Source organism: Neolamprologus brichardi, chromosome 8, assembly GCF_056152115.1.
Source record: "Neolamprologus brichardi isolate AB-2024 chromosome 8, ASM5615211v1, whole genome shotgun sequence".
NCBI lineage: Eukaryota > Metazoa > Chordata > Actinopteri > Cichliformes > Cichlidae > Neolamprologus > Neolamprologus brichardi.
The window spans coordinates 24864550-24878935 of record NC_142111.1 but is presented as its reverse complement, the minus strand read 5'-3'; the positions used below and the strand labels follow the sequence as shown (position 1 = coordinate 24878935).

At 42.3% G+C, this 14386-nt stretch overlaps 1 protein-coding gene across 1 annotated transcript; it reads left to right on the top strand.

The window, feature by feature from the left end:
- Positions 1-7245: 7245 nt before the first annotated feature.
- On the top strand, positions 7246-14067 carry btbd17a (BTB domain containing 17a). The gene is made up of 3 exons (XM_006793241.3): positions 7246-7374; positions 8685-8976; positions 12109-14067. The coding sequence occupies exons 1-3, from the start codon at positions 7290-7292 to the stop codon at positions 13181-13183; spliced, it is 1452 nt and encodes a 483-aa protein (XP_006793304.1). The 5' UTR covers positions 7246-7289; the 3' UTR covers positions 13184-14067.
- The last annotated feature ends 319 nt before the right edge of the window (positions 14068-14386 follow it).

Below are 14386 nucleotides of genomic sequence, written 5' to 3'. Positions count from 1 at the left end.
TAAATGTCCGTAAATATGAATTTACAACTCGCTGCTTTTGGTTTTATAAATCACATGTTTTACAGCCCTCTCAAACATGCCTGCATCCATGGAAAACTGGGTCCCCCATCCCAGCCACACTGACCTGGAATTATAAATCAGTTTCTGACCGTGCTGTAAAACATGTGGGAATATTAAAATGCTCTTCATCTAGTTTCCTTTAAAGAAGATCTTTTCCTTTCCTTTCTTTTCCTTTAAAAAAAAGCTTGGTTAGGTTATGATAAGTGTATTTGGGGGTTCAAAACACAAACACTAAAAACACTTAACGCTGCATTATTAACTCAGTAGAAACTAAAACCTTTCAAACGCACCCATTTAAAAAACATTTTTAACCTTTGATGCTGAAAAATGATCTTTTAGGGGACCTGCGTCACTTTTCTGTGCTGTTTTAGTGATGGATGCTCATATTAAAAATGAACTGACAATATCAAGCAGTTTTTTCTTTTTTAGATTACTTTATGCTTTTTATTTGACATTCACACGCTGATGGACGCATCGAAGAGCATCTTGGGGTTCGTGTCTTGGCCGAGGATATTGGGCGTTCAGACGTAGGTGACCTGCTTTCCTTTATGAGCCACAGGAAGTAGAACAGGTTGGTTTGAGATCAGCAACAACGGACAGATTTTGATTTCACTTTGACTAAACTGCATATTCGACACAGAGGGAAAGTAAACGAACCCATAATCTGTGTGTAAATATCAAACTGTGATAGTAACTGCCTCTTATCAGCTATGCTACAGTGCATACATGTAAAGTAAATGATAAAGTCACCGCCCTAGTGAATAACAGAGCAGTCAAAGGTAACATAAATATACATTACTAATCATTAGTACACATAATTATAATTTTATTGATTTTTAACAGTAAACTCTCATTAATTATGCATGAGAAGTAAAGCAGCTGCTGCACTTTAATGTTAAGGGATCAATAATGACAGTTAATAGTTTTGTCCTTGTTAGTTTGAAAAGGGGACACGGGACTCAGACAATACCAGCAACCAAAATAAAGCAGAGCAGTGTTTGTGATCCAAACCACAAAGAGAAACTGACATAAGATATGACAACACGAGGAAGAATATTCATCAAATACACAAAACAGAAAGCCGACACCATCACAGTCTGTTGCTACGGGATTAAAACCTTCCCATCTTTTCCTCTTACCTTTTTCACTATTTCTTTTTCACCCTGACAGCTTTATTTCTACTTCTTTCTTTTTTATTCCCTTTTTAATTTCACATGGCCATAATTAACTTTGAATGAATATAGATGCATATGATTACCTGACTTTTCGACAGTTAGTATTTATGTTCTTCCTGTTCTTATGATGCTTTGTTGAGGTCCTGTTGAATTTCTGCTGTGTGAGAATTTCACTCTGCATAAGCATCTGTATCCTTTTAGGTTTGGCTTTATTTGTAGTGTTATTTATAACTGGCAGGGATCCTCACCAGGCTGACCTCAGGTCTGAAGCGTTTGGAGCAGATAGTGTCTCAGCAAATCAGAGCCTCTCTTCCCCCCTCACCCGAGCCCACCAGTTTGCTTACAGAGCAAATCGGTCCACGGAGGATGCCGTCACCATCACCATCACCCTTCATAGAGCACTGAGCCATCTGGAGAACAGGAAGCACTACATGAGGATGCTCTTCGTGGACTAGAGCTCAGCATTCAGCATCATAATACCAAACATCCTCACCACCAAACTAGATCACCTTCAGGGCACCCACATCTCTGCTGATGTCACCTGGACCCATGACACCAATCTGAACCATGGCCTGAGCAGCCCTCATCACTCTGTCCACTCACATATGGTCTCTGTACTCAGACCAAGTTCTTTTGCACTTCCAAGGAGTTTGTCCTCCAATGTGTGCCTTTGTCTTGTTTTATACATTTTCCTCTGGTTTGTATTTTGTTAGTTTTTCCTGCACAGTTGTTGTGGAGCACCCATAATGTCATGTACAACGACACTTAAGGTCTATTCTATTCTATTCAGACTCAAAGTCTCCAGCTGATCTGCAGCTACATGATCTGCTACAGTGATAAAGTGCTGCACTCCTTCCCATCCCTGGTGTTTCCATGCAGTGATCCCGCACAGCAGTCCTGAATGTTGGCTGCAGTCAGTCTGCTCTCTAGTGGACGCAGCATGTAACTACAGTAAGTGTTACCGTCTTATACAGTAACACTTATACGTCTTTACTATGATTGACAATTAATAATATTTGTAGTTTGTACGTTGTGTGTTAAACAGAGATCTCATTTCACCCAATTAACTTGCTGTGATTCTTTTTAATGGAGGCAAAAACTATTTCCATTGATGTGTGATTAATTAGGAGATTATTAGGGTATCAATACTAAGCATTTGCCAATTTTTCTAGTTAACAAGTTTTTTTTTCTTGTAGATGGTTAGAGCAGTGAGTGTGAATTTAAACAGCTTGGTTGGAAGATAAACGGAGGTTATGCTAAGTAAGCACAAATGAGGAGGAAATCTTTTCAGGGATTTCAACTCAAAAATGCTGCAAAGGTGAGCAGAGCCATAATGCATGGAAATGTGCATCTGTGGTGTTTTGAGTACATTGAGCGCAAATGTCAGAATCAGAGAAGCCCATATTATTCAACCTGTGTTATGTGATTAAGATTTTGCATTGAATGAGTGAATTTCCATCCAAAAATCAGGCTCCAAAGACAGTTGAGAGGTCCTTTGGGAGACGGATAATAATTCTGTGACTGAAATTACTCTGCACAGTTTTGAGAGAGTTTTGTTTGTTTGTTAAAGTTAAAGATTTGAGATCTCTTTTACAAATGTAGATGTTTGTAGAGGGTGAAGGGCTGTGAAGTGTAGGAAACCTTTGATTGTTGCCTGATCCAAATCTTTGAATGCGATTAGAGGCTGTCATGAGCTTATCAGACTACAGGTTTCCAATCTCGAGGGTTTTCCACCAAGCTGTCAAGGTGGAGATTATCGGGTTCTTGAAACACTTTAATGGAGTTTAATAGAAGAAGGATAAAGGATAGGTCTGGAAGTTTGACGCTGTTACAATCTATCCAAGAGTTGGGGGCTTCACTGAGATGAGTCCATCTGATGATCTGGTTAGCTGGTATTATTAAAAAGTAAGTGCCTGCAGACCCATTTTCTCTCTTATAAGTCTCTCTTGTACATGAGACATTGGGTCTCAATGGGACTACCTGTATAAATACCAGGAGTGACGTTTAGGTGAACTAAATCTGACAGTCTGGACGAGACATTTATAGCTCGGTACCTGATGTTGCCTGTTGGGAACAAGAAGTGTGGCTGTTGCTGTGCAGGATTCCAGGATTTCTCTGTTATTGAAAGAATTATTGATTTAAACCAGTTTATGGAAAGTCTGATATTTTTGTTGTTATGTAGTTTGTGGGTTCTTTTAGATACAGTAATATTTTATCAGTGTCATGGTCCCTGTGTCTCCCCGGCAAACTCTCTCTGTTGGCATATGTTTCTCTCTCTCTCCTCTGGCTCCTTGCACCCACACACCTGTGATTTACTCACCTGCCGCTCACTAACCCGACTCTCATGGCCACTACTTAAAGCAGTGGCTCACTGCTTCTCATCGCTGGATCATTGCGCAACCTGCGTTAGTGTAGCTCTGGCTTAATTCAACGCTTTGCTAGCGCCGATCTAATCGTCTGTTTCTTGTATATAGATTACCCTGGACCTTTCCTTGTTTCCCTTCCTGGACTCCTGAGCGTGAGTGTTTTGGCAGAGTGGCGTGGAGCGAGAAGGAGCATGGCGTGTGTGATCGCAGTCGAGCGTGCATCACCCTTCCCTCCTTGCCGTGGACCCTTGGTGCCCTCTACCCTGCATAATCTATCACCTGGTGTTCTCTAAGTAAACCCTTTGACTTTTATTCCAAGTTCTTTGAATCTGCACTTGAGTCTGTTTGGCTCACATGACGATCAGTGTAGAAATTAATTTTGTGTTCTAAACTAAATAGATTTTGATGCTGAAATGTTGACGTACTAAAATAACAAGCAGTTCTATGTGGTGACTGTAGGTGTGGAGTTAAATATCCAAGTAGGAAGGACCACCAGAGTTTGTCAAAGCCTTTTTCTGCATTAATATTGCCGTTGCTTTGGCTGATGAGGTTGAACGGTCCTCTAACATTGTTTTTCGCTTTTGTATCTGTTTACTCTGATTCTCTCTTTATGAAAAGGTGTTGTACTTGTTTACGAAAGCATTACTTATGGTAAGAAATGTTGCTGAATTAAAAGAAAGCTGTGAGCATCACAGGAGGAAATTTTATCATCATCACTTTATTATGTTATGACATAAATCAGAGCTACCTGGAAGCCTGGAGGCAGACGACCAGTCTGACTGGTTGTAAATCTTCTAAAGGATGGAAATGTTTGCTCCCATGAATGTGACTGGATATAATTTAAGTAAATAATGTTAGAGGAAGGCGAGGCCACTAAAAGTCCACTATCACTGACTGACCTGCTGGCAAACATCCAGACACAGAGACCTCGTTTCTATCCAGAGTCAGACCGTGATAAGAAAAGTCACATGATCGCATCATTTAGGATCGACTGCACTAAACACGATAAACATAAACAGCCAAGACATCGGCTGTGAGTTTTAGTTTGCTTTTATACATATTTAAAAGGAGATTATGAGGAGATTAATTAGAGACAGTTATCGACGGTTTAACTTACTCACGGTCCTGATGAAGCGTGCCGTAGCCTGGAGCTGTGAATAAATCGCTTGTGTCTCTGTGTCACGCACATGTGGTGAACGGGGTGAACAGACTGACACACTTTTGTAAATGCAGGCGGGAGGATATCCCTGATTAAACTGCTACGCTTTAAATATGTCAGTTCACCGGTCTTTATTTGACTTGATAACTTTTCATTTAAATCCTGAACCATGAAATAATAAAAAAAATGCAAAGGTTTTGAAAGTGGAGTGTTTATTAAGCTTTTTTTCTAAAAAATAAAAAAAATGTAATATTAACCTGTAAATCTGTCTTTTAATTTACATCATATTTGCTACTTCTGCCTTTTTTTTTAAATGCATTGCTTGAAAATGTGTTGTGCAATTTATTTTGGGGTCATTTTTGGGGGAAAAAACTACACTGATAATCGGGGCACTTCCTACTGCTATCCTGTGTACAATATTAATAATAGGAGTCACCATCTTAAACCATCTCCGGGGGGTTTAGATTGACTCTGGAGGTCAGGTTATGGGATCCAGCTGTTACAGAGCCTCCAGATGTTTTTTGTCCCAGTGTTGCCCTGCTAATCTCCACCAAATGAGACTGTGTGTGTCTGCAGGGGGCTGCAAACAGCCTCACTGCTCTTCCTCCACATGCAGATAGTCCAGACCTTCCCTGCTCTAAAGTCTATGTATTTCTGTCCTTCTCCTCGGTCTCCCCCCACAGTGGTTTCTTTGCAGCCGTTCTGTCTCAGAGGCCTGATTCAATCTCCTCGCAGCAGCTGATGTGTCTGCTGCTTGAACTACAGGAAGCATCGATGTGGTCTCTGATCTGTTAGCGGCAGCCTCGTGGGATTTTATCATTTTCTGGACTGATTGACTTTCATGTCTTAAATGAAGGGTTTGAGTCGTTCTGGACATAATGGATTACTACAGTAACTGAATAGGACTATTTAGTCCATACCACCACTAAAGCTTGACAGCGCCACTAACAGTCCCGTGAGCCCGCTCCAGACGTCTCCCACTCTTACTCCTAATAAGAGTTCATAAGTGATTCAGTTTCACTCGGGGCCGGGCATATGTAATTCATTATCATGCTTTAATTTAGTCTAAATTAATGTAATGCGTCCTACGCAGCCTTCTCACATATAGGTTGTTTGTAATAAGCTGAAACAATCGTCAGTAAGTAAAAGCAAAATAATGCGCTCTAATTATGCTTCTTCAAGTAGACTTGCATTCACAGCAGCTTCACAAGCCCTGAATCTGACATCTAAATCAATAATTTTGTTCTTGCGGCTCCTTCTTAGCCTGTTTCCCAGATCCCAAATTACCTGCTGCTATAAAACCGGCTGCACATATAAATGAAACTTGCCTTCACAGCTCCATCACTTAGTAACATACTGTGCTGTTTTCTGAAGCCTCTTTTTCCCCAGTCTGTGTCTCCGTGTCTCTGATGGTGTGTGGTATGTTCTTTGAAAGCAGAACTTCTTAACAAAACAAAATTTAACCATTAGGAAAAAAATATTGACAGCTCTCTCACACACTTCGATATTTTCTTCTTCTAACCATCAACACATCTACACACCATTCCAACAAGACAAACGCCCACATCATTACTTATTCCTTCGATTTTAAATATGATCATTTTTTCTTTATTAACATGCTGAACATTTAATCTTCAAAGCTGAGCATAAGCATAAGGATTTGGGGGATTTTGACCAGAGCCAAACGGTAATGGATCTCCAAAAATGCAGCTGTGGTGATGCAGCAGCAGGGTCATGAGCAGCCAAGACTCACAGATGCACGTGGGGAGCTGCTGCAGCTCAAACTGCAGAACATTCATGCTGGTTCTGATAGAAAGCTCTCAGAAAACACAGAGCATTGCAGTTTGTTATGTACGGGACTGCACAGCCGCAGACCAGCCAGCGTTCCCATGCGGACTCCCCGTTCACTGCTGAAGGCACCAAAGATGGGCACGTGAGCTTCGGAATATGGCCGTCTGATCACCACGGCCCATCTCCAGACCATGTATGACCTGTATCCAAACATCCCAGCTTCCAGGACTTAACTAATGCTAACATCTTGTTGCCAGATACTACAGCACACCTTCAGGGTCAGGACTGTTTTGTTATATATAAGTAAATATAAATAATTAAGATTATATGAGATGTTTTTGTGTTTTCTTTGACAACTTGGATGATTGGAGGCATTAATAAATTATCAGATGACTGTGTTTTTTCTTCTTTTTGAACATCCCAGCTCTACCCCCCCCCCCCCCCCCCCCCCCCCAGCCTCAGCTTTGTTAGTTCCCCGCAGCATCACTGCTGGATCAATGATGTCCAGCCAGCGTTGATACCCAAGGATAGGAAAGTCAGGATCAAAGCGGTAGTCATGGAAACAACCCCGGCCTGCTTCCACCCACAAATCGATGGTGTTGGTAGTGGTGGTGGGCTGGACGCGGTGAGGAGAAGAACCCCCAGTCTTATCCGTCAATCGGGCGCAGACCCCATCATCCTCCGAACAACAGGAAGCAGAATTCCAGGATAGACGGGAAAGGACAGTCAGGAGAAAAGATGGTGAAACCGGCTGCTCGCGTCCACGCTGGGATGCTGTTTCTGGCCGTCTGCCTTCAGATGGAGGCTGCCGCTTCTGCTGCAGGTACGCTCAGCACAAATACACAACATCTGAGACGTGCAGCAGTTTCTTTGTGTTAAAAGTCAATTCTTGCTCTTAGAAGATCGTTGGGTTGTCTTTCTGTAAGATTGCCTTATTTATCTGTAAATGTCTCTATAAAGTGAACTGAATTAATTCTCATGGAAACAGATTTTGATTTTCAGAGCAAACGAGTACAAAGGATGTGTTTTCTAGATGCTACCTCAGCCAAACTGTGAAAGGAGCAGGAAACAGTTTTCACTGAGATCACTTTTTACATTTTGGCAGCTGTATTTTTCAAACTCAGGCTTACTGGTATTTATTTTTAGCAGTTTACAATCAAATAGTTCATATTGGTGCACTTTCCTACATGCATTTGAAACTGGTCTCTCGTGTGCATGAGTAGTAGATTTATTTCTAATAATAAGTGCTGTACAGTAACAGTGGCTCTCAGTTTTTTTTAAACTCTTGACATCCACTTTTTCGCTGGGAATCAATCAGGGGTTAGGTTTGGGTTTTATTTGATGTTAAATATGAAGCTAAAAGGTAAAGAAAAAAACAACTTTGGGTGTTTAAAACTGCTAAAACAATTATAAAAAAGAAGCAGATGTTAACCAAACACAACTGGTGGCGGAATAGGTAAATAAAAGCAGTTGTCTTCAAAGCTCCAGAGAACAAAAAAATATATGTGGGGGACATTTTTTTAAATATAAACACATGATTCAGACCAAATATTTTGTGTAAGCTCCCTAAGAATGTGCAAAAACCAGAGAGACTGTATTCTCTGAGTGAATCTTCAAATATTAGCCAAACACACTATTTAAAATTCTGTTTGCTGTGGTTCTCTCATCATCTGGACTCTTTTGAGGATGCTCTCCTCTCCTTCAGACTCCTTTGAACATCACAGCTGACAGACAGAAGTCGACAGCGCGCTCCGTTTGTGTCAGCGTGGGGAAGAAAGTGTCAAATATTTATAATGAATCAGAAAGAGCAACTATACTTTGAGAATATGAATCGAGGCTCACATCCCCGCAGTTACAGTAACTCTGTGGTCTAGCAGAGGAAGGAGGGGTGGCGGGGGTGCGCTGCGATGCAACCGCCTCAGCTGAGACAAAGCTTTAATTAAACATGACCCACAATCCTTCATTATCCAGACAGCGAGCGCAGCTGGGCTGATCAATGGCATGGATTTGGATGATACTACCCCACTCTCTGCCCTAATAAATAACTCACACGCAGCTTTGTTTTATTTATGAAATGCATCCAATCCTTTAAATGCACCAGCTGCTTCTGCTTTGTCAAAAAAAAAACAACAGGCATGGCGAAAGCTGAAGGAGCCCAGGATGGTGGCAGCCACTGGGACACCATCAGCCATTCCTTGGTCCTGGTGCAGCGTCTGGAGGCCCTCCTGATTCAGGGCAATGGAAGCGACGTGTCGCTGCGGGTGGAGACACCCAACGCGGACGAGGTGAAGGTGATCCAGGCCCACGCCCTGGTGCTCTCCCTGCAGAGTCCTGTATTTGAGGAGATCCTGCTGAGCCGCAACAGCAGCATGCTGGTCCTGAGAGAGAGCTCCGACTGTGCCGCTGTGTTTGACAAGTTTATCAGGTGAGGCGGGAACAGAGGAAGCCCCTCCCCCCCAGCTTCAGGGGAACATACACCTTTGTCCTTCAGGGTCACTTCAACTAAGTTTGATTGAGTTAGCACACCCTCTAGAGGGAGGAAGTGTGAAACTGCAGCTCTAAATATGAGCCCATCGATGAGTACAATGTAAATCAAATTGACTAATGAGGAAAGTGCTGGGCTGTTCGGTAGCATCTGCTGTAGTGTAGCAGCACCGAGAAGCCTGCAACAGCGATCAATAAGCAAATCTATTTTTATCTCAGCTGCTAATGAGATTAATCAAAACACACATTACGCTTATTTTTCTTATTCTGCTTCGATGAAACCTTCTTGTTCTAAAGAGAACCACTTGGTTTTGATGTTAACTTAAGGTGAATTTTCTGTTAACTGCCTCTGGTTTGATGTTTGGATCATTAATCGGCTCATCCAAGTGCTTTTTCTTTAAGGGAAATTTAATAAATAACAAAAATAGCTGGATTCATGACTACGTGAGAGCACTCTCGTGTGGGCGTGCTGTGAGGGGGAAATCATCATGAAAGGAGGCCACTGTTCTGACTTTTTCTCATTCTCAGTCATTATCAACAAAGAATGCTTTCCAGCTGCTGGAGCAGCAAGAGAGGTTTAGGGTCACCTGAGGTCACTGTGAGGTCTTTAACATATTACGAATCCTGATGATTCAAGATTTTGTATGTGAGGAAAAGGATTTTTAAGTAAATTATGGATTTAAGGGGACAAACGAAGGCTAACATTTCTCTGTGTGAATCTAAATTGGGATTTATTATTATTTTTTGCTATCATTAAGTTAGTTTGCTAATACCCCTGTTCTGTCATACTTTAAAGCAGAGACTGTATATAAAAGATTCAAGCTGTGTCCCAAAACGTAGGCCGCATCCTTTGGAGGCTGCATTTGTAGACCGATTACCTCACTGCCAGGCAGTGTTGGTCAAGTTACTTGAAAAAAGTAATCAGTAACTAATTACCGATTACTTCCCCCAAAAAGTAATCCGGTTACTTTACTGATTACTTATTTTCAAAAGTAATTAATTACTTAGTTACTTTTTTAAAAACACGATTTACAACCTGAATAGGTGATAAAGTGATAGATCTTTCAGCCCAATTCTACTTTTTCTACATAATCATCATACAAAATGTAATCAAATGGAAAAGTCTCTTTTTAAAACTTGTTTTATTAGTTTTAATCTTTTAACTTTATGCATCAAGCAAAAATTTAATTATATGCAACATTCTCTGACTGGAAGAAATTAGTTTAACATTTAAACCTATTTTCTGCACATTCCAGCGCATAAAATAAAATATTTTGTGTTTACACTCAGTCTTTCAAATAGATGCAAGTAAAACACAGCAGAAAATAAATAAAGTCAAAGACTAGCGGTCCTGTTGCTCTATTTTCACCTGTAAAGCAGGAGTGGGGTAGGCGGAGGTTTACCCTGGTGCAGGTGTGCAGCGGTCAGTGGAAGAATCCGCGAGTTTCTCTGTGAGTTTCCCATTACGTCGTAGCTACTCGGTGCTTGTTTGGAAGTTTAGGGGTTTTTTTCGCTGTAAAAAGAAGTTTTCTTCCCACGCACAACGGACACTAATGTTTTTGTCACTTTTTATGGAATCAAACTCAAAGTAAGGTCAGTACTTCCACGCTTTAAACGCTGCACGCTCATACTCTCTCTGCACTCGATATATGATCCATTGTTGATCTGCACACAGCTGTTGTCACGAACGTCGCACTCGCTTACGTCACTGTCATGAGACATTCTCGCAAAAAGATCACGGTTTTAGTAACGCAGTAACGCAGCGTTCCTACGGGAAAGTAACGGTAATCTAATTACCGTTTTTGCAATAGTAATCCCTTACTTTACTCGTTACCTGAAAAAAGTAATCAGATTACAGTAACGTGTTACAAGTAACACGTTACTGCCCATCTCTGCTGCCAGGCGATGAAGGCTGTCCCAATTCGAAGGCTGCTCCAAACACGGCCGAAAAATGCGTCCTTCATTCCCCCGAATTTGAACGATGGGTCGGGCTTATCCTTCGCGGCCCAGCCAATCCCAGTTTCCAACAATGACGGCAGCTACTTAGTTTTAATATTACTCTAATTACACTTTCTGGGTCACAAATAAACTTTTAAAATATGTTCAGACGAAAACGTTCAGACATCACATATTTGCACAAGTGCTCTGATGTTTTCGGAGACGTCTGTTACCCATCAGATCGATAGCTATCCGGAGATTCAAGGGGTCACTAGAGCCGGTGGGAACAGTGAACTCCCGGCACATCGTTTTCAACCCCCCCCCTCGCGGGTCTGTCGTTACCCATGTTAAACATGATATATAAGTCATTTAGATAACTATTGGTTGGCTTTTTTCAGTGTTTTATTTGTTCCTGAGTAAATCAGTTTGGCTGAAATTAAAATGATCAGATTAGATTACCTTAAATAAACTTTATTAATCCTCCGTGGGTTTCACACAGCTGAATAAACGTCAAACAGAAAACTGATTAAACAGAAGTGTGAGATGGTTGAGAATTTACACCAGTGTCCTGCTATATTTTAGATGGCGAGGAGCAGACAGCTGAGTTTATTAAACACCACCGAGACAGCGGTGACGCAAATCTGAAGGCTAGACCGTCCCATTTCACAGCCTCGCACTTCCGGCGTTCTCGGTCTTTGAAGGACCCGGCCCACGTAGACCGCGAAGACCGGGTCCTCCGAAGGATGCGGGCTAGGTTTTGGGACATAGCATCAGTGTGGAAAATGCCTTAAACTTGCATTCATTTTAATAACCAGCAGGGGGCAATTTCTGTGGTTGTAAATTTCAGTGATGTACTAATCTTTGGGAAAGTTACCCTCAGCTCCTTTGATGTGTACTGTTGGTAATTTAGTAAATAATGGTCCCAGTTACCTGCAACCGCATTAACAGAAAAAGTTAACTTAATTTTTCTATGATACCTAATTTGAAAGGTATCATAGTCAAAACCCTAAACCTAACTCTAGACTTATTGGCAGTGGATGCTAAGAGTTAAGCTTTTCCAGCTTTAGCATGACTCTAAGAATGTCTAAAATACACCCAGCAGTGCTCATGGAGTCAGCTTCTCTTCTCTGTGCAGGTATCTGTACTGTGGGGAGCTTTCTCTGCGTCTGGACCAGGCCACTCCTCTACACAAGCTGGCCACTAAGTATCAGGTGCTGAGTCTCCAGCAGGGCATCACCCAGTACATGACCCAGAATCTGGCCAGGGACACCCCGTCAGGCCACGTGGCAGGCTGGTACGAGTACGGCCTGCAGGCCGGGGATGTGACTCTGAGGGACAGCTGTCTTCAGTACATGGCCTGGAACCTGTCGTCTCTTCTGCAGAGCGGCGAGTGGGTGACCATCAGCAGCCAGCTGCTTATGTCCCTGCTGCAGCGTTCAGACCTCGTCCTGCAGAGTGAGATGGAGCTCTTCTCAGCCCTGGAGGCGTGGATTATCCAGAACGATCCGGACGGTTTGACGGCTGAGAACGCTTTGAGAGCTGTGCGCTACGCCATGATCCCCCCACGGGAGCTTTTCCTCCTCCAAACCCAGTCCACAATCCTGGCTCGCTACCAGGAGTCGGTGCGCGACCTGCTCTACATGTCCTACCAGTTTCACTCGGCCTCGCCGCTGCAGATGGCCAAATACTTTGACGTGAACTGCAGCCTCTTTGTGCCCAGGAACTACCTGTCCCCGGTGTGGGGGTCCCCCTGGATCATCAACAACCCGACACGGGACGACCGCAGCATGAGTTTCCAGACCCAGCTGGGGCCCAGCAACCATGACGCCAACAAACGCGTGACTTGGAACGTCCTGTTCTCCCCGCGCTGGTTGCCCCTGAGCATGAGGCCCATGTACACCGAGACGGGCGCCATGCAGCCGACTCGCGTAGATGGCGGGCGTCCTCGCATCATCATCACGCCTGCCACGTCCAGCACCGACTTTGCCGGAGTGAGCTTCCAGAAGACAGTGCTGGTGATGGCTCAGCAGCAGGGGAAGGTGGTGGTGAAGCACGTCTACAACTTCCACCAGAGCACGGAGGAAAACGGCGATTTCTTGGCCGAAGCTGACCTGTACCGCCGGACGTCTGAATATCTCATGGACAGCTCCCTGTTCCTCCATATTGTTGTGAAGCCACTGTACCAAACCCTCATAAGCACCAAGAATTAACCTTCACCTCACGCCAACCCTCACTCATATCCCATCATGGAGACGTGGACCTGAGTCATTGGAGTCACTGAGCAACTAAAAAACAAAGATCCTGATTCAGGTCTGCCTCAGAGCATTTTGTGAGGGTAGAATCATAATGGAAAGATGGTGATAGTCTGTATTCGTCTTGTCCAAGTGCTGAAAAAAACTCACTAGAGGACCAAACAGAAATTAATCTGCCACTGAAATTAGTCCCCAAGAAATGCACCATTTCATCCAGGCTGAATAGTGTTTAATAAAAACACAGCATCCAACTATCTGAGAAAATTACTGCACCATAAAAACCTGGGGTATTAAAGTTTAAAGTGACGTGTGGGCTAACACGCTAATAATTTTGGTCTTTTTATGGGATTTATTGGCACTCAGGAAAATGCAGAACATCACCAGCTTCGTCCTTTATTCTCGAGGTTGTTTCTTTGTCATACACTGATTTGTTACTGGTGCTATTATACCCCATTTACACGTAAAGGGGTCACAGTTGATATTCACTGCCCGGTGTGCACTGATCTAAAGCTTTGCTGATTAAATTACACCCTGATGTTAACGTTTGCTGATGGATTTTGTATTAGCTGTTTTTGTTTTTTTGATTATATTTTGTGTTGTTGTGAAATATGGTTGACAATTTGTAGATGGCTCAATTTTTTTAAATCAGTAAATTGTTAATTCAGTGCTTACTGGAAAGTGAATTGATTTTTTAAACATTTTTCTTCTACTTGTATGTTATAACTTATTTAGAAACCCAACCTGTACTCGTACCTCGTTAGCGAATCCATTAATGTGATCGATGCTGCATTAATCAGTGTCCCCTGGTAATAAAGATTGTTTCCTAAGTTTTAAAAACTAAACTGAATATTGTCCTGATTGTCATCCGGCTTATGTTTTGTCACCACATGCAAAAAATTATTTTGTGGCAAATTTCAGTTTATTAATTGTTTTTTTTTTTTTACTTTATCAAATTTATTACTCAGATATTAAAAAAACATGTAAGTAAGAAGAAGCAACACATTCTTTTGCTTACGTTTAAAATTTTAAATCATTTGGCTCCCAGCTATCTATGCAAACTCCTTCCTAATAAACTCCCTAATAAACGAACTCCCTAATAAGTCACTTAGATCTTCCAATCAAACTCCTGATGCAACCGAGGTCTCGTTTGAAGTCCAGAGG

What these genes read in the sequence shown, in the direction of transcription:
- btbd17a (XM_006793241.3), top strand. Translation starts at nt 7,290, where the DNA reads ATGGTGAAACCGGCTGCTCGCGTCCACGCTGGGATGCTGTTTCTGGCC. An exon ending in GGCTGCCGCTTCTGCTGCAG is followed by an intron (nt 7,375 to 8,684) that starts GTACGCTCAGCA and finishes AAAAAACAACAG; the next exon opens with GCATGGCGAAAGCTGAAGGA. An exon ending in GTGTTTGACAAGTTTATCAG is followed by an intron (nt 8,977 to 12,108) that starts GTGAGGCGGGAA and finishes TTCTCTGTGCAG; the next exon opens with GTATCTGTACTGTGGGGAGC.